General features: G+C 43.7%; 1 protein-coding gene and 1 non-coding gene across 4 annotated transcripts; both read left to right on the top strand.

The window, feature by feature from the left end:
- The first annotated feature begins 2496 nt into the window (after positions 1-2496).
- LOC102277521 (serpin B8) lies at positions 2497-25245 on the top strand. 3 transcript variants are annotated; one of them, XM_070361667.1, is made up of 7 exons: positions 2497-2709; positions 11597-11774; positions 15789-15926; positions 18232-18349; positions 18941-19083; positions 20661-20813; positions 24069-25028. In XM_070361667.1, exons 2-7 carry the CDS (start codon positions 11607-11609, stop codon positions 24471-24473), a joined length of 1125 nt encoding a protein of 374 aa, XP_070217768.1. In that variant the 5' UTR covers positions 2497-2709; positions 11597-11606; the 3' UTR covers positions 24474-25028. The 3 variants fall into 3 exon arrangements, with proteins under 3 accessions (XP_070217768.1, XP_070217769.1, XP_070217770.1); XM_070361668.1 differs by lacking the exon at positions 2497-2709 and adding an exon at positions 2803-3073 and having other exon boundaries at positions 24069-25033; XM_070361669.1 differs by lacking the exons at positions 2497-2709; positions 11597-11774 and adding an exon at positions 17500-17585 and having other exon boundaries at positions 15788-15926; positions 24069-25245.
- TRNAK-UUU (transfer RNA lysine (anticodon UUU)) lies at positions 5895-5967 on the top strand. The gene has a single exon. It is a non-coding gene; the product is annotated as a tRNA-Lys (tRNA).
- Positions 25246-26796: the final 1551 nt, after the last annotated feature.

Genomic DNA, 26796 nt, shown 5'->3' with positions numbered 1-26796 from the left:
ACCCTGCATCTCTCTCATCAAACAAGAGCATCTTAGTGTGAAAAATACACATATGATCAAAAACACAATTCTAATAAAACCGGTTTGTAGCCTGACTCTTTCTTATGCATAAATATTAGCAAAATTATCTTGAAATAATATATTCTAGTGATCCTATGTGGCCTATATAGCTAGAGAGAATGGCAAATTTAATTTTTTTAACATTTTATTTTAATGTGAATTTTATTTACATTTCAGAAATTTGGTTATTCAATCAAATGCCTTCCAATGCTTGACCTACCTGGTCACTGTATTTCCATTGTCATTTATATTTCACATGCATCATTTCGTGAAGAAAAATCTTTATAAAGGTGATATAATGATATCACTGATATTAATATGTGAATTTAAAAGCATTCCAAAATAAAAATTTTATTAGAATTATTATGGGTAAAAGTTGTCACATCAACACCTTTGCTTTTAAAAATCTTATAAACTAGAAGAGTAAATTTCTAATTTATATAAACGTATTGTCAGGTATAAAAAGATATTCTTAGTAGAATTTTATCTCCACAAAATTGCCTTTGTTTTTCCAACTCCTACTAAAAATGCTCCTACACAATGGCTTATTGGTCGTCTCATCAGCTCTTATTCTAATTTTAGAGACTGAGTGTATCATTCTAGGTTGCTTTTATTCATTTTAATGTACTGAGTGAAAGATATAATCTACTATGGATCTGACATGAAGAGTGTATAAAATAGTACAAGAAAACGTGTTTTCTGTATAAAATCTTGGTTTGGTATCATAGAATTAAAAAAAAAGAGATCCTATACTTTGGGCTTCCCTACTGGCTCAGATGATAAAGAATCTGCCTGCAATACAGGAGACCCGGGTTCTTTGCTTTAGCTCCAAAGAAGGGAAACTGTAGTATATATGACGTTTTATCATATCATCATGTAACGTTTTGCCTCTACCCATAGCACCTCACATGAAGTAACAACAAAAGAAATCCCTGTGTCTGTGTTCTATCGCATTAAAAGTCCTTAGGTTTTACGTATCATGTGGACTCAAAAGAAAAGTAGGTTAACAAGTGAACAGGGAGCCTAGAAACCAAGCCAAGATAAAGGAAGACCAGAGTGACTCTGTCAGAAGCTGACAGTCTAAGAACATTCAACACAATATTTTCCAAACAAACAAGAGGAAAAAGGATGATAGTAGAAACTGCAGGTTAGGAAGATGCATTCAGGCAGTCATTCATTTAAAAAATGGTTACTAGACATCTGTGCTGTGTTAGTTGATATTTGGGGCATAAGACTCTGCTTCTGAACACAGACGGACCCTGGTCCCCTGTCTCCTGGAGTCATGAAGCTTACAAACTCAAGGGGGAAATAGACTCAAAGTAGATGCTAGTACAAAAAATGATTGCAAAATAAACTGCAGTCATCCTGGACACACATGTATGTGTGTGCACTCATCAGGCTTTTTCAATAATAAGGCTTAAAGTATTCCCTGGTATTTGTTTTTCTCTTTTAGCACAAATGTATATAGCCTGTCTTTTTAGAAGTATCACAGACTTTAGAACAATAGATAACAATTATGGTCTGTTAATCTCCCTTTTTCCCCCAGGGAAAACAAAACTATTAATGGAAAAAGCAGTACAGTAATTAAAGAGTATATGGGCTTCCCTGGTGGCTCTGGTGGTAAAGAATCTGCCAGCCGATGCAAGAGATGCAAATTCATTCCTGGAGAAGAAAATGGCAATCCACTCCAGTATTCTTGCCTGGAAAATCCCTTGGACAGAGGGACCTGGGGGGATAAAGTCCATGGGGTCACAAAGAGTCGGACAGGACTGAGAGACTAAACAACATGTTCAATAATATAGACATTTGTGTAGTGGCTAAAAATGTAACTAGACAGACTGGAATCTGGATTTTTAAAGTTCTCTTCCATAGGCTTACTAAACAAGGCGTATTAAACAAGCTGGGCATGTGTGCTAAGTCACTTCAGTTGTGTCTGTCTCTTTGTGACCCCATGGACTGCAGTCCACCAGGCTCCTCCATGGGATTTCCCAGGCAAGAATACTGGGGTGAATTGTCATTTCTTTCTCCAGGGGATCTTCCCAACCAAGGGATCGAACCCCACAACTCACGTCTCCTGCATTGGCAGGGAAGTTCTTTATACCACTTAGCTCCACCTGCGGAGCCCTCTAAATAAGCTAAGGAAAAGTGAAAGTGAAGTGCTCAGTCCTGTCCCTGACTCTTTGCGACCCCATGGACTGTAGCCTACAGACTCCACCTGCCATGGGATTTTCCAGCCAAGAATACTGGTATGGGTTGCCATTTCCTTCTCCAGATCTTCCCAACCCAGGGATTGAAGCCGGGTCTCCGGCATTGTAGGCAGACGCTTTACCATCTGAGCCACCAGGGAAGTCCTAAGACTATGGCAAGTTAACCCAGGAAAGCAAACCCATTCCCTAAAGGGCGAGGCCTTCTGCAAACACCCTCGGAGGACCAGGCGCTAGCCTCCACCACCAATCCGTCTGCTCTCTCGGGCCCGGGGAAGGGAGATACGCGCGAGGCTCAGCCTCCGCCCACGGTCCAGTCGCTGCACAGGCCGGGCCATCTCCCGGAGTTCTGAGTCACTGCCGGAAGCCTGGCCCCAACTTAAAGCGGACGTGAAGCATCCACCGAGCTGGAAGAGCCGCAGCCGCCGCAGCAGGAATCTCCCAGGTACCCGGTCTCCGGGGGCTCCCGAGCCCTCCGGGTACCCAGGCGGCTGCCTCTAGCCTGGGGACGTTGTAGTTGTAGGGACGGCGGGAGGCCGGAGGCAACGCGGGTCAGAGCAGGGAGGTGGAGAGGACCAGGGGAAGGCCCGCGGGGGTATCTGGGCAGGAGAGACGCGGAGCCGGGGTCGCCCCGGGCCCCGCCGCACCCGCGGGATCCCGGCCCGCTGGGTTGGGGCCTCAAGGGTGAATCTCCAAGGACGGGACTAGGAGGCCCGAGCTCTGGAGTGCAGACCCGCCCTGGGTCACAGGGTGGTCCCCGCAGTGGGGGCGACACGGGCCTGCTGACTCCACTGCGCTGCGATTTGCCGGTAGGGAGGGCGCGGCCGGGAGCCCCGCCCGGGCTGCGGTTCCGGGAGGAGGACTGGCGGGAGCCCTGGCGTGGGCGGGGGGTGAAGGGTGAGAGGGGGGAGGGAAGCCTGTAGGCTCTTTAATTACTATACTGAATTTCCATTAATAGTTTTGTTTTCCAGGGGCAAAAACGGTTAACAGACCATGATTATTATCAATTGTTCTAAAGTCTGTGATACTTCTAACAAGGTTGGGGGCGGAGGGGGAGAGGGGGAGTCGGCGGGGGACGGGGGGCGGTGTGGCGGGGCGCAGCGGGAGGTCTGTGGCGCCCACCGCAGCCTCGCCTGGAAAACTCCAGGTGAGTGAAGCCTCCGGTGAGCTCAGGAAGGTGCCGGGCCTCCAGCTTATTGGGTGTAACCAGCCACCCTCCCCTCCCCTCCTCCACATTCTTCTATGTGTTCCTCCTCCCCTCTGTCCCTCCCTTCTTTACCTCCTTTCTTTCTGTATTTCTTTCTTTTTTTTTTTTTCCTTTAACATCTGTTCATCTGTTCTTACTCATGGGCTCCTCTCTCTGTGTTCTGCTGCGCTTTAGTCGCTCAGTCATGTCCGATTCCTTGCGACCCCATGGGGTCTTCTACCCTGCCAGGCTCCTCTGTCCATGGGATTCTCCAGGCAGGAATGCTGGAGGGGTTGTCATGCCCTCCCTCCAGGGGATCTTCCCGACCCAGGCCTCCCATAATGCAGGCGGATTCTTTACCAGCTGAGCTACCAGGGAAGCCCTCTCTCTCACGTGAAACAAACAGCTTCCTCCCCGTCTCCCCATCCTCAGCAGTCACAGTGTGGATTGCACACTCCCCCGATACCCCCAGCTCCCTGGTTCCTGCTCCCACTAACTCTGCTGAGGGATTTGAGGTCTGAACTGCCACCCCTCACCGCTCCCCGGTCCAGGCTGGGGTGCTGCCTTCCTCTCCTCCTCCATCCTCCCCACTTGCCTGGTCCCTTACTCATGTCCAGTTCTCCCAAGACATCAGGATTGCTGGGTCCTAGTCTCTTGGCTTTTCCTCTCACTACCTGTGAAAATGGGAAATTCCCCAGAACAAAGTAGATTTTTTTTTTCCTCTTAGGCCTCCACCTGTAGGTTCTAATTCCATCCATTTACCTACAGGTTCCTGGAATGTGGATGCAGACTAAGGGCTGTCAATCTCTTGCTCTAGAGCCTCCTATCCTCTTAAGTCCCCTCCCTGTGTTCACAAACAACCCTGGGCAGTCTTTGTTACTGGAGCCCTTGAAATGATATGTTCCACTCATCTCAAACAGAATGTAGCACCTTCCCCATTCCAAGCTGACTCATATAACTTCCTGTGGTTGGTGTCCCACCCTTTGGACGGATTAGCTAAGAGCCTCTGCTTGGGACTCTGTCCTCCTCCTTATCCTCAGGTGATCAACCCCCGAGCCTGGCAGTTACATCCTCCACTCTCTAGTGCAGACATTTTCTCTGTGTTGGGGAGTCGCTAGTCAGTAGCAAGAGTCCCCAGTTTTGTTTTTTAACACCAAACCAGAGCCACAATCTTTTTCTAAAACTCATATAAAGTCTTTGTTTGAAAACTGCCTGGCTTCCTAGATCATAGCTCAAGTCCCAAACTCTCAACCTGGTGTATGGGGTGCCCCCTTCCTGTCTCAGGCACTGTGCCTCAGGTAGGAAGCAGCACTCATCTGCTCCCTGGGCCCCACGTGGACCATGCGCTTCCTGTCCATTCTGTGCACTTGCTGGCCCTGACACTCACTCCCTTCCAGAGCTCCTTCCAGTCTTTGAGAACCAACTTACTGCTCCCCTTCTCCTGGCCTTCTGAAGAGATTTCTTTCTCCTTTACTGTTGGCTTCCTTAGCGCTTTGTTGTTTATCCTGGTACAGAGTACAGGCCAGCTTGAAACCAGGCATTTATGCGTGTGTATCTCCCCAAGGATGGGAGCTCCCAGTTGTTGCAGAAACCAGTACTCGAGAAACCAAGCACCACACTCGGAGAGTTGGAGAACTCAGATTTATTATGCAGGTGGACCCAGAGGAGTTAACACTCCAAGCTCTGAGCCCAAAGGGATTACAGAGTTTTTATAGACAGACTATAGTGGGCAACCGGAGAAGGCAATGGCACCCCACTCCAGTACTCTTGCCTGGAAAATCTCATGGACGGAGGAGGCTGGTAGGCTGCAGTCCATGGGGTCGCTAAGAGTCGGACATGACTGAGCGACTTCCCTTTCACTTTTCACTTTCATGCCTTGGAGAAGGAAATGGCAACCCACTCCAGTGTTCTTGCCTCGAGAATCCCAGGGATGGGGGAGCCTGGTGGGCTGCCGTCTATGGGGTCGCACAGAGTCAGACACGACTGACATGACTTAGCAGCAGCAGCAGAGTGGGCAACACTAGCTGTTAATAGGCTGGTTTTAACTAAGGGGTTAGGTGTGAGCCGGAACAGCAGTCAAGATAGGGAAGGGAATGCCTGACCTTTACACGGACAGGCATGATTAAGCAAGTTTGCAGAAGCGGGACAGCTGAAAAGAGCAGGACGAGGATGAGTGAGATAAGCTCCAGTTCTTAGTATTGTAAGTCCCCACTTTCTGAGACTACGTGACCTGCGTGATCCAGACTTTGCAAGGAGCAAGCTGAGTTACAGAGACAGAAGGAGCAGGAGGTTACATAAAATTTTAACTTTTCCTCTTCACAGTCAGGAATTATGGCCTTTGTTTTTTGTTTTTTAATCCTCCAAAATCTTATAAGGAAAGTTCGACATAAACGCTCTTTGAACAAATTCACTTTTGGATGTGTGTATGGGTTGGATGTATGTGTGCCTGGATAGCTCAGTTGGTAGAGCATCAGACTTTTAATCTGAGGGGCCAGGGTTCATGACCCTGTTTGGGCATCTCTGTTTTTTGTGACCTTGTGGCACAATGGTTGCGCCTCTGACTCCAGAATTTTGGGCTTCCCTGGTGGCTCATATGGTAAAGAATCTGTCTGCAATGCCAGAGACCCAGGTTCGATCCCTGGGTGAGGAAGATCCCCTGGAGAAGGGAAAGGCTACGCACTCTAGCATTCTGGCCTGGAGAATTCCAGGGACTGTATAGTCCATGGGGTCCCAAGGAATTGGACACGACTGAGCAACTTTCACTTCACTTCACTTCATGGGTTGGAGGTGAGGGGTAGAACAGGGACGTGACAGGTATTCTGTCCCAGGAGGAAATGATGCTGAATACAGTCAGTCCTCTACTCTATCAGAGGTTCTGCTTCCGCAGAACCCACAAGAAACTGCAAATGTTTGAAAAAAAAATTCCAGGAAGTTCTCAAAAGCAAAACTTGAAATTGCACCCTCTGGCAACTATTTACATAGCATTTTACATTGTGTGAGGGATTATAAATAATCTAGAGATGATTTAAAGTAGACAAGAGAATATGTGTAGTTTATATGCAAATACTACACCATTTTATAGAAGGGACTTAAGTGTCTTTGGATTTTGGTATCCAGGGGGCTTGTGGAACCAACCCCTCATGGATACTGAGAGATATCTCCTTGGAAGCAGAAGGCTTGCTTTTATGACTGAATCTGCTAGTTTCTTCTGAGACCTGAGGACAGTATTTTAATTGTCCTGACATTGTTCACCTGTAAAAGGAAAACAAGTTTAATGCCAATCCATTTTTATTGGCTGGAAGTAAAATCTTTTCACTGGTGTGAGCTGGGACGCATCTGAGAGGTGCACTTGCGTGTGTGTGCAAGGGTGTTTCAGTGCTTGGGGGACATGATGATGGAAAATACTCAGCCGCAGACTAGCACCCCGATGTTGAAAAGGAACGGAGGTAAGGAGATGAGATGGAGAAAGGGGAAATGTGGAAGAAACCTGAAATTAGACATTTACAATTAAGAGCAGTTAAAATGTAAAGAGGAAATTAATGTGATACTCCAGTTCATTCCTTCGCCTGTGCAGATTGGACAACTACACACTCACAGACACACACAGACACGTGCGCAGACTCACTCACCAGCATAAGCTTATGCCAGCCTCACCCTGGCTCCTGTGACACAAAGAATGCTGCTCACCTTCCAGTTCTACAAGGATCAGGTGTTGAGCTGCTGCAGTCACTGGCTGACAGTGTACCCTGAACAGAATTCAGAATGAAAAACAGGATAAGCCACTCTGTACTTTGGGAAAACAGGCTCCTTAGAGATTTTACTGGAAAAAAATTAATAAGCCGAGACTCTTGCATCTTCCCCTACATCACAAAGCGCTAAAAGCACTAGCTGTGCTCTCTGGTCCTCGTGACTAGCAGTGACCTTTTACTGAGCTGAACAGCTGACCGCAGGCATTCTGTAGCCCAAATCGTGCTTTTCTGCCTGCCCCCTCGGAGCTATGTCAGAGAGCCTATCTCCCTTACTATAGTTTACCTTAGTAAGATCCTGAGTAAAACTTAACTCACAACTTAAAGTCATGTTGTGCATTTTTCTGTTTCAGTCCACAGTCCAAAGCTTCTATGCTCCTGTAAAATCCAATCCAAATTTATTCCTGTCTTTCATCTCCAGGTACCCAATTCTCTCTTTCTTTGAATCTCTTTGCTGCCACTTTCTGATAGGTGCAGTGCTATCAGGTTTCAGTATCCCTCTTGGCTTCCCTGGTGGGTCAGCCGGTAAAGAGTCTGCCTGCAAAGCGGGAGACACCGGTTCTATTCCTGGGTCGGGAAGATCCACTGGAGAAGGGAATGGCTACCCTCTCCAGTATTCTTGTCTGGAGAATTCCATGGACAGAGGAGCCTGGTGGGTACAGTCCATGGGATCACAAAGAGTCTGACATGACTGAGTGGATAACAGTTTCCTGGCTCCTAGGTTTTTATATTCTGACCAGAAGTGGGAGGAGGCAGGCTGGGTCCTGCTCTGTGGTGGGACTTGCCCACTGCAGGTACATCAGCCTTCCAACTCCTGCAGCCCTCGTGTTGGAACCTAGCAGCTGAAGTCCCTGGAGAGACTTACTGAAGTGAGGGCTGAAAAAAACAACATTTTGTCCCTCTATTAAGTATTAACTATAGAGCACTGTTGTATTTTCTTGGATGACGTTTTAATACTTTTTTCCCGCCAAACTTTAAGTAATCTGTACTGGATGGGACTGTTTTATACTTAGGGTGAATGTCACACTTTTTTTTTTTCCTACCATGCTTTTGTTTCTTTTAAGCCAAAGACATCTTCTCTTGAAACAATTACTTAGCAGCTTCAAAGGAACCATTCAACAGCGAGGAGGCTCTGGTTGAAATGTTGCCCTTCCCCCACCCCCTTCACTTGCCGCTTCTGTCTGACCCCCTCCAAAGCTTAATGAGATTCACTTTCGAGACGGTTTCAGGAAGCCCGGTCAGTCCGCCGGGAGACTGAAAGATGAAGGACCAGAGGGTGACCCATCTGCTTATAAAAATGCACAAAGGCGTGGTGACCCATATCTCTAGGTAGAGCTTCCAGTACTTTTGGTTTTGCTTGTTTGCTAGTTTTTCAAACTGGAACAGATTGTTCTTGTGTCACTTTACAAGTTTTGAGTTAAAAAGATACATATACATTTTTTAAAAGGATCACATAATAGAAAAGATGAGCTTATAGGATCATGGGATTATGGATGATGATTTGTCCTTTTATTTTCCAAAATGCTCTCAACTGTAAGAGTAAAGAGACTCAGGGAAACTGAGATGAGTTGATGAGTTTTAGTAATTTACTGACTAGGAGCCAAGGTTTCGAGAAGGTTTAATAGAAATAAATGCAAGGTTTATAATTTTTTCCTAAAATTATACTAATCAGCTGCAAAAACTTCTCGCAACTGGCAGCGAGGTGGCTGCTGACGTTTTTCTCGCCCTGTGCCATGGAGACCATCTTCCTTGATGATTGTATTTTAAAGGGCTGGCTTCTAGGGGCTTGAGAAAGAGTGTCTAGGGTTGTAAAATAAGAAAGAGACTTTTCAAAATGTTTAGCTGCCAAGAAGCAGAGAAAAAACTTATGATGACCAAAGGAAAGGGAGGCCAGGGATCAGAGTTGGGAAGAATCTTGTCTGTAGTTTAGTTAAGCTGGGGGAGGGTCAAGGCTGGATCCGTAATGAGTTCCTGATTCAAACTGCCCACCCGATGACTTGAGATCTGGGCTTCATATTCTATCTACATTCCCAGGGGGCCCCTTTCACAGTTATTAGTCCAATTTCAACACCACCAGTGGAAAACTGTTTTTTCTTTTTTTTTTTTTTGAGTCCTTCTGATTTAAAGTGCATTTTGTGTTTTTCCAGGAACCTGCATTTTAGGGCAGGCTGTCCCACACAAACCCTCCAATACCATTGAAATACATCTAGCTGTTTTCTTTTTCTTTTTAAAAAAAAATTTGATTGAACCCCACACCATGTGGAAACTTAGGTCTGAGACCAGGGACCAAACCCATACCCCTTGCATTGGAAGATGGAATCTTAACCACTGGACCACAAGGGAAGTCTGTTTCTGGCTGTTTTCATGTGAGATAATATGGGATTGAGATTAGGATGCGGGGGAGGAGGCCTTTTTAAAGTCCATGAACTGAGCAAGATGATTAACTCAATCCTCTGTGCCTGTGGTTAAAACCAACAGAGAAACAACAATAACAACAGAGTTTGGGGGTTGGTGGGGAAAGGGAAAACATGTTTACAAATAGTTTTAATGAGGGAAAATGTGCTATAATGATGAATGAAAGGAACAGAATGCTACAATTGTAGGGATATTATATATACAACTATGCCAAAGCCTTTGACTGTGTGGACCACAACAAACTCTGAAAAATTCTTAAAGAGATGGGAATACCAGACCACCTGACTTGCTTCCTGAGAAATCTGTATGCAGGTCAGGAAGCAACAGTTAGAACTGGACATGGAACCAACAGATTGGTTCCAAATAGGAGTACGTCAAAGCTGTTTATTGTCACCCTGCTTATTTAACTTGTATGCAGAGTATATCATGAGAAATGCTGGGCTGGATGAAGCACAAGCTGGAATCAAGGAGAAATATCAATGACTTCAGAAGATGAAGATGACACCACCTTTATGGCAGAAAGCAAAGAAGAGCTAAAGAGCCTCTTGATGAAAGTTAAAGAGGAGAGTGAAAAAATAGGCTTAAAACTCAACATTCAGAAAACTAAGGTTATGACATCTGGTCCCATCATTTCATGGCAAATAGATGGGGAAACAATGGAAACAGTAACAGACTTTATTTTTGGGGGCTCTGTAGAGCCCATCACTGCAGGTAGTGACTGCAGCTGTGAAATGAAAAGATGCTTGCTCCTTGGAAGAAAAGCTATGACCAACATAGACAGCATATTAAAAAGCAGAGACATTACTTTGCCAACAAAGGTCTGTCTAGTCAAAGCTATGGTTTTTCCAGTAATCATGTATAGATGTGAGAGTTGGACTATAAAGAAAGCTGAGTGCCAAACAATTGATGCTTTTGAACTGTGGTGTTGGAGAAGACCCTTGAGAGTCCCTTGGACTGCAAGGAGATCCACCCAGTCCATCCTAAAGGAAATCAGTCCTGAATTTCATTGGAAGGACTGATGCTAAAGCTGAAACTCCAATACTTTGGCCACCTGTTGCAAAGAACTGACTTATTTGAAAAGACCCTGATGCTGGGAACGATTGAAGGCAGGAGGAGAAGGGGACCACAGAGGATGAGACGGTTAAATGGCATCACTGACTCAATAGACATGAGTTTGAGTAAACTCCAGGAGTTGGTGATGGACAGGAAAGCCTGGCGTGCTGCAGTCCATGGGGTCACAAAGAGTCGGACACGACTGAGTGACTGAACTGAACTATATAGGCAACTATGTAAGAAGATGTGTGTATGTAAATGACATTTTTATTTACAGAAAAGTGTTAATAACTCATAGAATGTTGCTTAAAGATTATGCCAGAGACACCAAACTGAGGGAGAATGATCAGTAATAGGGGGTTTATCTTACACTTCTGGAGGTCAGAGGTCCAGAAGAGGTTGGCAGAGCTACTGTTTTTTCTCTCGGGGCTCTAGGGCAGAGTCCAGTTCCTTGCATTTTGCAGCTCCGCGAGGCTGCCTGCATTCTTTAGTTTCTGACCCCACATCATCCTTCCATCCTCATGTCTCCTTCTCTGCCTCTGACCCTCCTGCCTTTTATTTTTTTTTAATGTTGATTTATTTGGCTGTGCCAAGTCTTAATTTTGGCACATGGGATCTTGTTCTCTGACCTGGGATCAAACCTCAACCCCTGCATTGGGCAGAGAGCTTAATGGCTGGACCACCAGGGAAGTCCCTTGCGGTCCTCTTATAAGAAGCCTGTGATTACACTGAGCTCACCCGGTGATCCGGGTGACGCTTTCCATTGCAAGATCCTTAATTCAGTCTCACCCACAGGTTTCCGGGATTCGACGCACATGTCTGAGGGTGCAGCTGCTTTGCTGACCACACCCAGTGTCCACAGATGGGGCACGAATGAGCAGGTGACTAGTGGAGTGCGTGGCTGATGTGCCTGTGTTTGGCTTTTGCTACAGACCTCCACCGATGGATGCTCTCTGCGAAGCAAATGGCACCTTTGCCATCAACTTATTAAAAATGTTGGGTGAAGAGGACCACTTGAGAAACGTGTTCTTCTCTCCGCTGAGCCTCTCCTCTGTCCTGACCATGGTCTTAATGGGGGCCAAGGGGAACACGGCGGCCCAGATGTCCCAGGTATGTGGGCTTCCTCTGCTTTCACAGGGCTGCTCTGTTCCTGCCTCACACCTGCTGATGGACGCCAGTGAGGCTGGGAGGGGCACTGGAGTGATGGAAAGAATGCAGACCTGAAAGTGGAAAGAATTGTGTGAGAGACATCTGCTAGTGTTCACGGGAGACACTGAGTGTTGTTTCCTGCATCTTTGATGAGCAAGTTCAGTTCAGTTCAGTTGCTGGGTCGTGTCTGACTCTTTGCAGCATGCCAGGTCTCCCTGTCCATCACCAGCTCCCGGAGTTTACTCAAACTCATGTCCATTGAGTCAGTGATGCCATCCAACCATCTCATCCTCTGTGGTCCCCTTCTCCTCCTGCCTTCAATCTTTCCCAGCATCAGGGTCTTTTCAAATGAGTCAGTCCTTCCCATTAGGTGGCCAAAGTATTGAAGTTTCTGCTTCAGCATCCAATGAATATTCAGGACTGATTTCCTTTAGGATAGACTGGTTGGATCTCCTTGCACTCCATGGGACTCTAAAGAGTCTTCTCCAGCACCACAGTTCAAAAGCAGCAATTCTTCGGTGCTCAGTTTTCTTTATAGTCCAAATCTCACATATATACAGGACTACTGGAAAAATCATAGCCTTGAATAGACAGACCTTTGTTGGCAAAGTAATGTCTGCTTTTTAGTATGCCATCTAGGTTGGTCATAACTTTTCTTTCAAGGAGCAAGCGTCTGTTAATTTCATGGCTGCAGTCACCATCTGCAGTGATTTTGGAGCCCCCAAAAACAAAGTCAGCCACTGTTTCCCCATCTATTTGCCATGAAGTGATGGGACCAGATGCCATGATCTTTGTTTTCTGAATGTTGAACTTTAAGCCAACTTTTTCACTCTTTCACTTTCATCAAGAGACTCTTTAGTTCTTCTTCACTTTCTGCCATAAGGGTGGTGTCAACTGCATATGTGAGGTTATTGATATTTCTCCTGGCAGTCTTGATTCCAGCTTGTGCATCTTCCAGCCCGGCATTTCTCATGATGTATTCTGCATATAAGTTAAATAAGTTAAATAAGAGTGACAGTATATAACCTTGACGTACTCCTTTTCCTATTTGGAACCAGTCTGTTGTTCCCTGTCCAGTTCTAACAGTTTCCTCCTGACCTGCATACAGATTTCTCAAGAGGCAGGTCAGGTGGTCTCGTATTCCCATCTCTTTAAGAATTTTCCATAGTTCATTGTGGTCCACACAGTCAAAGGCTTTGGCATAGTCAATAAAGCAGAAGTAGATGTTTTTCTAGAACGCTCTTGCTTTTTCGATGATCCAGTGGATGTTGGCAATTTGATCTCTGGTTCCTCTGCCTTTTCTAAATCCAGCTTGAACATTTGGAAGTTCAGGGTTCATGTTGAAGCCTGGCTTGGATAATTTTGAACATTACTTTACTACTGTGTGAGAAGAGTACAATTGTGTGGTAGTTTGAGCATTCTTTGGCATTGCCTTTCTTTGTGATTGGAATGAAAACTGACCTTCTCCAGTCCTGTGGCCACTGCTGAGTTCTCCAAATTTGCTGGCCTATTGAGTGCAGCACTTTCACAGCATCATCTTTCAAGATTTGAAATAGCTCAACTGCAATTCCGTCACCTCCACTAGCTTTGTTTGTAGTGGTGCTTTCTAAGGTCCACTTGACTTCACATTCCAGGATGTATGGCTCTAGGTGAGTGATCATACCATTGTGGTTATCTGGGTCATGAAGATCTTTTTTGTACAGTTCTTCTGTGTATTCTTGCCACCTCTTCTTAATGTCTTCTGCTTCTGTTAGGTCCATACCATTTCTGTCCTTTATCGAGCCCATCTTTGCATGAAATGTTCCCTTGATATCTCTACTTTTCTTGAAGAGATCTCTATTCTTTCCCATTCTATTGTTTTCCTCTCTTTCTTTGCATTGATCACTGAGGAAGGCTTTCTTATCTCTTCTTGCTATTCTTTGGAACTCTGCATTCAAATGGGTATATCTTTCCTTTTCTCCTTTGCTTTTTGCTTGTCTTCTTTTCACAGCTATTTGTCAGGCCTCCTAAGACAGCCATTTTGCTTTTATCCATTTCTTTTTCATGGGGATAGTCTTCATTCCTATCTCCTATACAATGTCCCTAACCTCTGTCCATAGTTCATCAGGCACTTGGTCTATCAGATATAATCCCTTGCATGTATTTCTCACTTCCACTGTATAATCATAAGGGATCTGATATAGGTCATACCTGAATGGTCTAGTGGTTTTCGCTACTTTCTTCAATTTAAATCTGAATTTGACAATAAGGAGTTCATGATCTGAGCCACAGTCAGCTCCTGGTCTTGTTTTTGTTGACTGTGTAGAGCTTCTCCACCTTTGGCTGCAAAGAACATAATCAATCTGATTTGGGTGTTGAGCATCTGGTGATGTCCATGTGTAGAGTCTTCTCTTGTGTTGTTGGAAGAGGGTGTTTGCTATGTTTCCCTTGATGAGCCAGGGAAACTACAATTCTGTTCCACAAAAAAGCCAAGAATTCCAACTTTGTTCTATTTTAAACTTTTGCTAATGTCATATCTCAAATGGAAATGCTACTATGTAAATGAATTTTTTGTTTAATGTGTGTTTCTAGTATAATGTTACGCATAAGTGGAAAAAGTGCAACACAAATGGGGACTTATATCTTCTGGAATTTTTAGGATATAATCTATATATATATATAGAAAGAGCTCAGCCATATATATATATGTATATATAATATGTATATATAATCAATCAATCAATATATAATCTGGTTGACCTGACATGGTTTATATATGACTTTAGCTACCAATAAAGTGGGCTTTCTAGGTGGCTCACTGGGTAAAGAATCAACCTGCCAATGCAGGAGATGTAGGAGACTGGGTTCAATCCCTGGCTCAGGAAGATCCCCTGAAGAAGGAAGTGGCAACCCCCTCCAATATTCTTGCCTTGGGAATCCCATGGACAAAGGGGCCTGGTGGGCTACAGTCCGTGGGATTGCAAAGAGTCAGACATGACTGAAGTGACTGAGCACACACGCATGCACCAGGGAGGTAGTGGCTATTGCTTTAGGGAGGTAGACTCCCTGGTGAAAAGGTCCCAGAAAACTGTCATATACGCATCATGTTCCCCAAATATCAGGGTGCAGGGACCCTCCTCAGAATCCTTCCTCAGCCACAGTTGAGTCCCGGGTGGCTGTTTCTTTCAGCTCCCTGGAGGAGGGAGGCTTTGGGCTGGTGGTATTGGGAGATAAGGGAACAGACTTAATTCTCACTCCGGATTTGACATTTAAATCCCGTCAAGAGTGGAGGACTTCTGTGGAATTCCCAATGAAACATTCCCATGTCTATTTCTGCTCATTCTTGTATCCTAGAGATCATTGCACGACCTGTTTGTTCTATTCAGTCTCCTTCCTGAATGATTATGCCCTGCCTTCCTGGCAGAGATAAACCTGCTAGAGCAGGGCTGTCCACTTGGGGGCGATTCAGCATCCCTGGGACAGTTGACAAGGTCTGGACTGTGTTGGTTGTCGTTCCCGAGAGGTGCTGCTGACATCTAGTGGACAGAGACCAGAAATGCAGCTAAATATTTTAGTGTGTGCAGGACAGCCTCACAGCAAAGTGGTGGTGGTGGTTTAGTTGCTAAGTCGGGTCCAACTCTTGAGACCCCATAGACTGTAGCCCACCTTGGGATTTTTGTCCATGGGATTTCCCAGGCAAGAATATTGGAGTGGGTTGCCATTTCCTCCTCCAGGGGATCTTCCCAACCCAGGGATCAAACCCACCTCTCCTATGTCTTCTGCATTAGCAGGAGGATTCTTTACTGCTGAGCCCCCAGGTTTGTGGCCCCAAAAGTCTATATTTCCAGGTTGAGAAACTCTGTGCTAGATGGTCAAACCAAACTCCTTTTAAAATAGGATCCTTTGTTATTTTCAGTGCAGAAATTTGCTTGGGAAGAGCTCTTTGAGGGAGAAAATGGCATGTTAAAAGTTAGTGTTCTTGTCTTCTATCACCAGGCACTTTGTCTGAATGAAAGTGGAGATGTCCATCGAGGTTTCCAGTCACTCCTCAGGGAAGTCAGCACGTCCGGCCCAAAGTGCCTGCTCAGAACTGCCAACAGACTCTTTGGGGAAAAGACATGTGATTTCCTGCCAGTAAGTAGTGCTCGCACATCGATAAAAAAAGACACTGAAAATAAAACAGAATTGTGGAAGAGCAGAAATAAAGTATAGTTGTGCTGCCTTAAAAATATGCTTAGAATATACTTCTGTATTTGAGAATTTTGTGATTGCTTCTGAACTGTATCCTTTAAAAAAATGACTGTTTCTGATATATCATAGTCCCAGATGTCAATTTCAATTTGTCCATCTTCCTGCAACCCGCACCTGCCTTTCCCCCACCCGCATCTCAGTGACCACAACCCCTAACCCTTGTCTCATCTTTACTGGGCACTTTCTGTGGAGCTGACCATGCAAAGTCTTTTAAATTTGTCCCCTCTCCTGAATCACCATCGTCATTGCCTGTGTCCAGGCTCTCACTCCTTCTACACTGTTAGTTTAATTGTTTTCTAAATGATCTCTCCAAGTGCAGCCTGGTCCGTGCACACCACTGATAGTATTCAATTCCGTTCAGTCGCTCAGTCGTGTCCGGCTCTTTGTGACCCCATGGACTGCAGCACGTCAGGTCTCCCTGTCCATCACCAGCTCCCGGAGTTTACTCAAACTCATGTCCATTGAGTCAGTGATGCCATCCAACCATCTCGCTCACTGTCGTCCCCTTCTCCTCCCACCTTCAATCTTTCCCAGCATCAGGGTCTTCTCAAATGAGTCAGTTCTTCACATCAGATAGCCAAAGTATTGGAGTTTCAACTTCAGCATCAGTCCTTCCAACAAATATTCAGGACTGATTTCCTTTAGGATTGGATCTCCTTGCTGTCCAAGGGACTCTCAAGGGTCTTCTCCAACAACACAGTTCAAAAGCATCAATTCTTCAGTGCTCAGCTTTCTTTATAGTCCAACTCTCACATCCATAACATGACTACTGGAAAAACTATAGCTTTGACTAGATGGACTTTTGTTGGTAAATGATAGAAAAGTCTTTCTAAAATTAAAATCTGTCACTTAAAAATAAGATTTTGAATCTGAGTATTTCCTGTTTACTGCAGTGTATAATTCCAAAGGTCTCTAGTCCATTATTCAATAAGTGAGATCCAAAAAATTGTGCTCTACAGTAAACAGAGAGATGTTATTTTAAGATTAATGAAATGATCAGGCTAAGGCTGGCCATCTTAGCAGTCAGCAGTTCCAAGGATTATTATGTAAGACTCAAATATAACCTTGTCCTGGCTGCTGTTGGGTGCTACCCAGTGCAGACTGCCTGCTCTGGGGTTCAGTAGCCTTGGAGATGATTCTGAGTCCTTCAGCTAGTTAGGTTTTCTAGGATAAGTACCCACTCCAGTGTTCTTGCTTGGAGAATCCCAGGGACGGGGGAGCCCGGTGGGCCACCGTCTATGGGGTCGCACAGAGTCGGACACGACTGAAGCGACTTAGCCCCAGCAGGAAAAGTACTTGTGATTCCAGGAAATCCTGGTTTATGGATGTTCATTTTTGAATATCAGCCAGATTTTTGAATATTGTAATTGGGGAATATTGAGGACACAGAGGATCGTTCTCCACTTTTCATGGTCGCTTGGGTTCTTCTTCTCTCTGCATCTTCTTTCCTCCGTAGAAACTAACATGTTTGAGGACAGGAGATGGGCAGAGGATGGGAGCCAATTGCCAGGCACATTATATCAGAAAACAAGTTTTTGTGAGGTGAGTTACCTGTGGATTTTAATGTGTTGCATGTAATGCCCTTCCTGATTTGACCCCAACTTACAGTTCATGGCTTATCCCTTGCTACTTTTTTCCCTAATTCCCTACACACACACACACACACACACACAAAATGATTCCATTCCTGGAAGACCCGGAAGATTTTTTGATAGTCTAGTTCAAGCCTTCCAATCATTCCATAAAGTTGTTTTGGACACTCTGGTCTGTTCTGATCATACAGAAATGAGTAAAACATGGTTAGACCACATAGTGGAGGAGATAAAAATCAAACAGAAGGTCAACGTGGAGTTTAAGTGTTTGACAGGAAAGTTCGCAGGCTGTTTTGTGCATAGCTGCCGCTGTCCATATTCTCAAAACATCTTGCAACTCTCTGTGTATATATATTTCTCCTCCGCAGACTGTGAGCCACCTCAGGTCCAAAGTCCTGTCTTTACCCTGGCGTCCCGCACCTGGCACGGTGCCAGTGGTCTGTACATTTTGATTAATTGCACTAATGAGTTTTAAAGTACAGAGTGCCCTGTACAAGCATTTATGCCAGAAACGTGTTAAGAAAAAAAATGTTTTCACACTTTTAGGAAATTTTGCCAGGTTGAATATGGCCACACTTGGTATTCTGCATTTGTAGGCTTTTAAAGAATCCTGCCAGAAGTTCTATCAGGCTGACCTGGAGGAGCTGTCCTTTGCTGAAGACACTGAAGAATGCAGGAAACATATAAATGACTGGGTGATGGAGAAGACGGACGGTGAGCGGTTTTCATTTTGGGAGAGGTGGTGTTATAAGGGAGACAGAGCCAAGACCGCCCGGATGTGACCTCCTCGGTGTGACCACTCTGACGCTGTTTCCAGTAGCCTGTGTGTATGTTTGCTGGGTTTTGAAGCAGGTAATGCCATTCTGACATGGACTGCAGCCTGCCAGGCTCCTCTGTCCGTGGGATTCTCCAGGCAAGCATACTGGTGCGAATAACCATTCCCCTTCTCCAGGGGAATCTTCCCAACCCAGGGATTGAACCCGGATCTCCTGCATTGCAGGCAGATTCTTCATTGTCTGAGCCATCAGGGAAGCCCCAATGCCAATCTGATATTTTTCTTGGGCTTACGGTGTGGTGATTTCTGAAAAATGCTTAAACCTAGTGTTAGTCTCTGCTTCAAGATTATTGTTTAAAGACAAATACTAGACTGCATGTGTGCCCCGCATGAAACACCATCCCCCTGAGTCCTCAGGCAGCCAGAACGGCAGAATTCCAGCCATTTTTCAATATCGAGAGAGAGAACTTCTGTAAAAGAAAGGTTTATTCTCCCCCAATAGCAGTAACTTTCTCTTATATTCTTTACAGGTAAGATATCAGAGATACTGGGGGCTGGCACGGTCAGTCCTCTGACTAAGCTGGTCCTGGTGAATGCCATCTATTTCAAAGGCAAGTGGAATGAGCAGTTTGATAGAAAGCACACAAGGGGAATGCCCTTTAAGACTAACCAGGTAGGAAAACATTTTGCAGACATATTTCTACTTTCTAAAGACTGTGAAGGAATGGAAAAATAATTTATTTTACACTGTCTTAATTCTTAATTTATTTCTGAATAAATTTCATGTCCCCTGTATATTTCTTATTGGAATGGGAAAGAGAAATACCAAAATAATTGTTATATTGATCTTTTTGTTTTTGGATCCTTGGTCAAGTCGATCTGTCTCTGGTCATATTATTTGGATTGAAAGAAAATTTCTTCTAAGCCTTGGAGTTATGTTTGTATTATTTGATCACTGAGTGTATTTAGACTTTTTCTCGCAATTGTCAATGACAACTATGACTATTTATTACCTTAGAATTCATGGCTGTACAATTTGGAATACAAGAAAAAAAGTGTTAGCAAATGTTCAGGACAGCTTTGTTTTTATTTATTTTTGGATCTTTTTTTAAAAAATAAAATGTTTACATATTTAAGGTGTATAAGAAGAGGATTTGAGATACACAGTGAAATGATTACTGCAGTGAAGCTAATTAAGATATCTTTTGCTCACATAGTTACCATATATTTTCTCGATGACAGCACCTGAAATCTACCCTCTTAGCAAATGTCCAGCATTCCATATTATTATATTATTAATCCACACTATTATTAACCATAGTCATCATGCTATGTGTTTGATTTTTAGACTTCTATACCTAACTTTATAAACAACTTTTCTCCTTTCACTTTTGAATATGATAATGGCTGAGGTCAATAACTCTCAGCTTGGAATTTGACCTCTATCCACTTGATAATAGCATATTGCACAAAAATTTACATGCCCAGAATACATTTGTTGCAGTCTTTAAAAATGGTGGACTCTGGACATCTCATCAAGGTTTTCCCTCCAAGAAAAGCAAGGCCATAGCGCCAGTTATATAATTGAGCAACTTTTCAGAGTAAAAGTGTAACTCTCTCTGGCCTATATACCTTTTCTAAATAAATCTTCCAGGGCAAAGATTTGAATATTAGTTCATTTTCCTCTTAACTTCGAGAAATAATTTTTTAATTAAAAGGTCCCTGCGAGTGCTACTCTACTTATCTTTTAAAAAGAGAAAAAAGCACAATTTCTTCTGAGGATAATATAGAGAGTTTTATGTCTCTGTTCGTCATTTTTTTCTCTCCCACGTGGTAGTACTTGATCCGCTGGGACAATGGAATGTTATTACTCAATGCTAGTATGTACTAATGAAGATTTTGCATCAATCAGCATAAATGCACAGAAACAATAATTATATGTACCTATATGTTATGTTCCATGGGCTTCCCTGGTAGCTCAGTGGTAAAGAATCTGCCTGCAATGCAGGAGACATGGGACCGACCTCTGGGTCAGGAATATCTCTTGGAGAAGGAAATGGCAACCCATTCCAGTGTCTTGCCTGAAGAATCCCATGGCAGAGGAGCCTGGTGGCTACAGTCTATGGTGTCACAAAGAGTCAGACGTGACTTAGTGACTGAACGACAAGGGTTCTGTGAATTAGACATACCAGTTCTTAGCACTCTGTGTTATTTTTCAGTGATTTGATTTTAGTTTCATGTTTTTATCAGGAGAAGAAGACAGTACAGATGATGTTCAAGCAAGCCAAGTTTAAAATGGGGCACGTGGAGGAGGTGCCTGCCCAGGTCCTGGAGCTGCCCTACGTGGGCGCCGAGCTGAGCATGCTCATCCTTCTGCCTGATGAGAACACAGATCTTGCTGTGGTAAGCCCTTGACATGGAGTCTGAGTGTCTATGGATCCAGTCTGCGCATGTTTGTTTGTTTTTTTTAAACTTTTTATTCTGTATTGGGATATAGCTGATTAACAATGCTGTAATAATTTCAGGTGAACAGTGAAGGGACTCAGCCATATATGCATATATATGCATGCATCCATTCTCCCCCAACCTCCCCTCCCATCCAGCTGCCACGTACCATCATGCAGAGTTCCCTGTGCTCTACATTAGGTCCTTGCTGGCTATCCGTTTTAAATGTAGCAGTGTATACATGTCCGCCCCACTCTCCCTAACTATGCCTTCCCCCAGTCCTTCCCCGTGGCAATCCTAAGTAGCCTGAGCTCATTTTCAAAAGTGCATCCACTGGATTGCATTTGAGGCATTTCCAGTTTAGGGTTGTGCTAAGTGAGTAAGTGAGTGATAGTCGCTCAGTTGTGTCCAACTCTTCGATGGACTGTAGCCTGCCTGGCTCCTCTGTCTGTGAATTCTCCAGGCAAGAATACTGGAGTGGGTTGCCATTTCTTTCTGCAGAGGGTTGTTCTAAGGAGTGCTAAATGAATACCACTGCGTGACTTTTGGAGAACATGTGTGTACATTTCCACTGAGTGTACACCTAGGAGTGGAATTGCTGGAATAAACAAATTCTGATGAAGCCTAGAGGAAGAGAGTTCCAAAAATAAGAACATTATTATTTATTCTGAAGAGAGGGGCTAGTTGCCAGCCCAGTAATTATTGAACAAAAGAACAGGAAAAAGATAAAGATGGCTCTGAGCAGTGTTCCTCAAGCACTTTAATATGTGCATAATAATCTAATGGGATCCTGTTAAAATACAGATTCTGACTTAGGGGGATTATGGCCTGAGATTTTGCATTTCTGACAAGATTCCAAATGATACAGATGCTTTTGGTCATAAACCCAATTTTGAGGAGCAAGAGTCTAAAGTACAGGTGAGGAATTTTTCTCAGACAGGAGGAAAAGGATATTTTCCCATGACAGGAAAAGAGGGTTCAGGTTGGGAGAAAGTAAATTTACAGGATGGGAGGTGCAGGAGCGACAGTGTGCTGGTTATCTGGCTCCTGAGGTGTCAGGGAAGACCTCATTTATAACATTTGCTGATTCCTGTGGTGTAAATTCCTGCACCATGGCCAAGTTTAGGCTCCCAAGGGTTTAACAGTTGACTTTTGCAGAAGATGCAAGCTGGCGCCAGCACACCGGCGCACGCCAGCCCACCCCTGTGAGGGGAGGGCCTGCCTGATTTCCTTGGCTTCTCTATGGAATCAAGAACCTCCTGGCATAAGGCAAGGAAGAGATCTGCCATGGCAATTTTAAGAAAATGAGATGCAGACATAGAGAAGAGACATAGAGAAGAGACACAGCAGGGGTAGGAGAGGGTGGGATGAACTGAGAGAGTAGCATGGAAACATGCACATTTCCACAGGTGAAGTAGGTAGCCCCTGGGAATTTGCTCTATGATGCAGGGAGCTCAAACCCCATGCTCTGTGACAACCTACAGGGTTGGGACAGGGTGGGAGGTGGGAGGGAGGTTCAATAGGGAGGGACATATATATATATATATATATACACACACACACTTATGGCTGATTCATGTTGATGAATGGCAGAAACCAGTGCTACATTATGAGGCAATTATCCTCCAGTTAATAATAAACAAATAAAAAATAAATGATAGTTATATAATATGAGGTATTAATTACTGCTATAATGGCAATTATATTTTAATATATAAATGTATGACACTAACATGTACATGTCAAATTTACACAATGTTGTATATCACATATATTTCATTTTTTTCAAAAGCTCCCCACCCCCCAAAAAAAAGAAAATTAGGAAAGTCTAGGAACAGAACTGACATCCAAACATTTGCCACTGGAGAGGAGCTCTCACCTGGACTTCTGCTGGTGGGGGGAAAATGCTCCTCTGTATATTTTCCTTGTTAATAAACAAGAATGAAGGCTGGATCTGGGAGGGTTTGAAGCTACCCCTAGAACAGGCAGAGGGCAAGCAAGGATGCCAGAAGCAACAGTCCTGTGGGATTTCCCATCCTGCCCTCCTCCCCCAGAATCACGGAGTTCTCCCTTTTTCATTCAGCCGAGTTCTGAGTCATGCTTTTCTCTCTTTGGTCAACAGTTTCTCAAACTCACGATACTGTATTGCGTTTGATGTTGTTCAGTTGCTAAGTCATATATAACTCTTGGAGCCCCGTGAACTGCAACATGCCAGGCTTCCCTGTCCTTCATTATCTCCCTGAGTTTGCTAAAACTCATGTCCATTGAGTCAGTGATGCCATCCAACCATCTCATCCTTAATTTTTCCCTGCATTAGGGTCTTTTCAATGTCAGCTCTTCCAATTAGGTGGCCAAAGTATTGGAGCTTCCGCTTCAGCATCAGTCCTGCCAATGAATATTCAGAGTTAATTTCCTGTAGGATTGACTGGTTTGATCTCCTTGCAGTCCAAGGGACTCTTAAGAGTCTTCTCCAACACCACAGTTCACAAGTGTCAGTTCTTTGGCAGTCAGTCTTCTTAATGGTCCAACTCTCACATCCATACATGACTACTGGAAAAGCCATAGCTTTGACTATACATAGTTTATCGGCAAGGTGATGTCTCTGCTTTTTAAAACACTGTTTAGGTTAGTCATAGCTCTTCTTCCAAGGAGCAAGCGTCTTAATTCCGTGGTAGTAGTCACTGTCCACATTGATTTTGGAGGCCAGAAAAATGAAATCTGACACTGTTTCCCCATCTATTTGCCATGAAATGATAGGACTGGATGCCATGATCTTAGTTTTTTGAATGCTCAGTTTTAAGCCAGCTTTTTCACTCTCCTTTTTCACCTTCATCAAGAGGCTCTTTAGTCCCTCTTCACTTTCTGCCATTAAAGTGGTATCATCTACATAAGTACAATAAATTGGTTATGAGAATTTCCTAAACTAAAAAACCGACTTGACATGAATTTGGTCCAAATAGTTCAAAATAAAACCCCATCTTTGTCTCAGGTGTTTCCTAGCTGTTGCTCTCTTATATCCATAAAACAGGGAAAATGCAAGAAATAGAGGGAAAATCTTGGTGTGCTTATAAGAGGAAATATCCTGTAGATTACTGGAGCAGAACTCAGTATCAAGTCACAGGTCATGAGGGGCAGGGGTTAATGAACCTATAGGTGGGTGGGTACCGGGCTATTGTCATCTAGCTTTTAAGACTTAACTCTTCATTGTTTCAGGTGGAAAAAGCACTTACATATGAGAAGTTCAGAACCTGGACGAGTCCAGAAAAGCTGACTGAGGAGAAAGTTCAAGTTTTTCTTCCCAGATTAAAGCTGGAGGCAAGTTATGACTTGGAGGCTTTTCTTCGAAGTTTAGGAATGACTGATGCTTTCGAGGAAGCCAAGGCAGACTTTTCCGGAATGTCAGCTAAGAAGAACGTGCCCATGTCCAAGGTTGCACACAAGTGCTTCGTGGAGGTCAATGAGGAGGGCACAGAGGCAGCTGGGGCCACTGCCGTGGTCAGGAACTCCCGGTGCTGTAGAATGGAACCGAAATTTTGTGCAGACCACCCTTTCCTCTTCTTCATCAGGCACCGGGAAACCAACAGCATTTTGTTCTGTGGCAGGTTCTCTTCTCCATAAGAGGCACAATCGCTTTACTTCTCTCTTCTCGCTTCTACACACTCTGCCTTACTCCAAATTCCAGTTGCCAAATTGATGCAGTGGTTTGAATGCTGAAATAAAGTGTGATTATGGTTAACAGATCTCCCCTTCGTAGAGTTGTTGAGAAGATTTAATGGGTTGATAAAGAACCTGGGGGCTTCCCTGGTGGCTCCGATGGTAAAGAACCCGCCTACAATGCAGGAGACCTGGGTTTGATCTCTGGGTGGGGAAGATCCCCTGGAGAAGGGAATGGGAATTCACTCCAGTATTCTTGCCTGGTCAATTCCATGGACAGAGGAGCCTGGTGAGCTATAGTCTGTGGGGTCACAGAGAATCAGACACGGCTATGACTGTCACTTTCACTTTGGAACAATACCTGTTATAGTAGCAAATGATATCATTATTGGACAAGAGTTAATTGCATTTTTATGTGCTTAAGAAACAACAGTGAGAAAATGTAATTACTTTTGCACTAAAAATATAATGTTCTCAGGAATAATGATTAACAAAACCTAAGTAAGACTGTTACACTAAAAATTATAAAGTGCTATTGACAGCCATTAAAGATGACCAAAATAAATGGACATATTTCATGTCAAGAATAGACCTTGAGTTCAAAATTATCAGTTCTCCTCCACTTGTTCTATAGATGTCATTCTAATCCAAATTCCAGCCATGTTTCTATGGGACTTGACAAGTTTATTTTAAAAGGCATATGAATAAGCAAAAAGCCAAAAAGATATAACACATTCTAAAGAAAAAGATCAAGTTGAAGAGCTCTGGTTCTACTAGGTAGTGAAGCTTATTATAAATTACTGGTAATATACTGTGGTGTTTACTCAGGGATAGACATACCGATTAACGGTACAGAATAAAGAGCCCAGAAGCATACTTAATGCATGTATAAAAATGTGAAATAGAAAAGAACTGGTATTAGAGGTCAATAAGAAAATGACAGCCCAATACAATGTTCTGTGCAAACTTCCTTAAATAAAAGAAGAAAACGAGACTTCCCTGGTGGTCCTGTAGTTAAGAATCTGCCTTCAAATGCAGAGGATGCAGGTTCGATCCCTGGTAGGGGAACTAAGATCTCACATGCTTTACGGCGGCTAAACCCACTGCGAGTCACACAACTTGAGAGAGCAGCCCAGAATGCAACTAAGAATCGAGGCAGCTAAATTAATTAATTAATTAATTGGGGAAAAAAGAGAAAACAATTATTGACAGAGTAAATACTTAATTAGAAAAGAAAAATTTATATCCTTTACAATAAAATATAGCAGAATATCCTTTGACTTTAGGGAAAAAGAAGAATTTCTTCATCAATATATAGAAAAGTAAGACAAACAATGGACAAAATCAACTACATTAAAATACAGGTTAAGTTTAAAAGCCATAAAACTATCAAAATGTAAGCACAAAACAGGAGATGATAATTTAATGGATTTAACCGCTAGAGGATAAATCTCCAAAATGTGAAATAATTCCATGAAATAAATGGGAAGAAAAGCAGCAAACGACCCAATGGAAAAGTTGACAAAGACTTGAAATGGAGAACTCACAAAAGAGAAAATAGAAAAGGTCAGTAAACACATGAAAAGATGCTCAATGTCATTCATAAAAGTAAACAAATTAAAATAGACATTAGAGATCAGAGGGAGATGTGACCATGGAGGAAAAGCAGAGAGAGAGTCAATGTTGCTGACTTTTGAAGATGGAGGAAACGGGCCCAGCCAAGTGTGGATGGAGAAGCTGGAAGGCAGGGACATGCATTCTGGCCTGGAGCCCTGAGACAGGGCTGTGGCTCTGCTAGGACCTTGGTTTTAGCCCAGAGACCTGCCCTGAACTTCTGAACAGCACAGCTTTGACATAGTGAATGTGTGGTGTTTTACCAATAAGTCACTACATTTATCATTCGGAAATGAATACAGCATTCAAGACTGGTTCTTTTCATTGGCAAATGACTGAAACACATTTCTGTCTTAGTGAAAAGCAATTTATTATCTGATATCAAGTTTGGAAAAGTGTGTGAGGAATAATCAGAATCTTGGACCCAAGTGCCTTAGGTTCTTTCTTCATCTCGGGTTTTATTGTTTCTCTGTGTGTCAGCTTCCTTCTCTTTCCCCGCGGAACTTGAAGCAGAGTTCCACCCTTTAACCCCAATATGGACTGGCCAAATTTTGCTCCACAGCTGTCCATTCTAGAACAAACAACATGGGCAAAGTGTCTGGAAACCATAGAGATGAACTAGAGACAGTTACTAAAATATATTGCTTGGAAGACTGATCAGGTGTCTCTTTTC

The sequence above is a fragment of the Bos mutus genome, chromosome 24, assembly GCF_027580195.1.
Source record: "Bos mutus isolate GX-2022 chromosome 24, NWIPB_WYAK_1.1, whole genome shotgun sequence".
Taxonomy (NCBI): domain Eukaryota; kingdom Metazoa; phylum Chordata; class Mammalia; order Artiodactyla; family Bovidae; genus Bos; species Bos mutus.
Note: the sequence above shows the minus strand (reverse complement) of the source record. Positions and strands in the feature narration are given on the sequence as shown.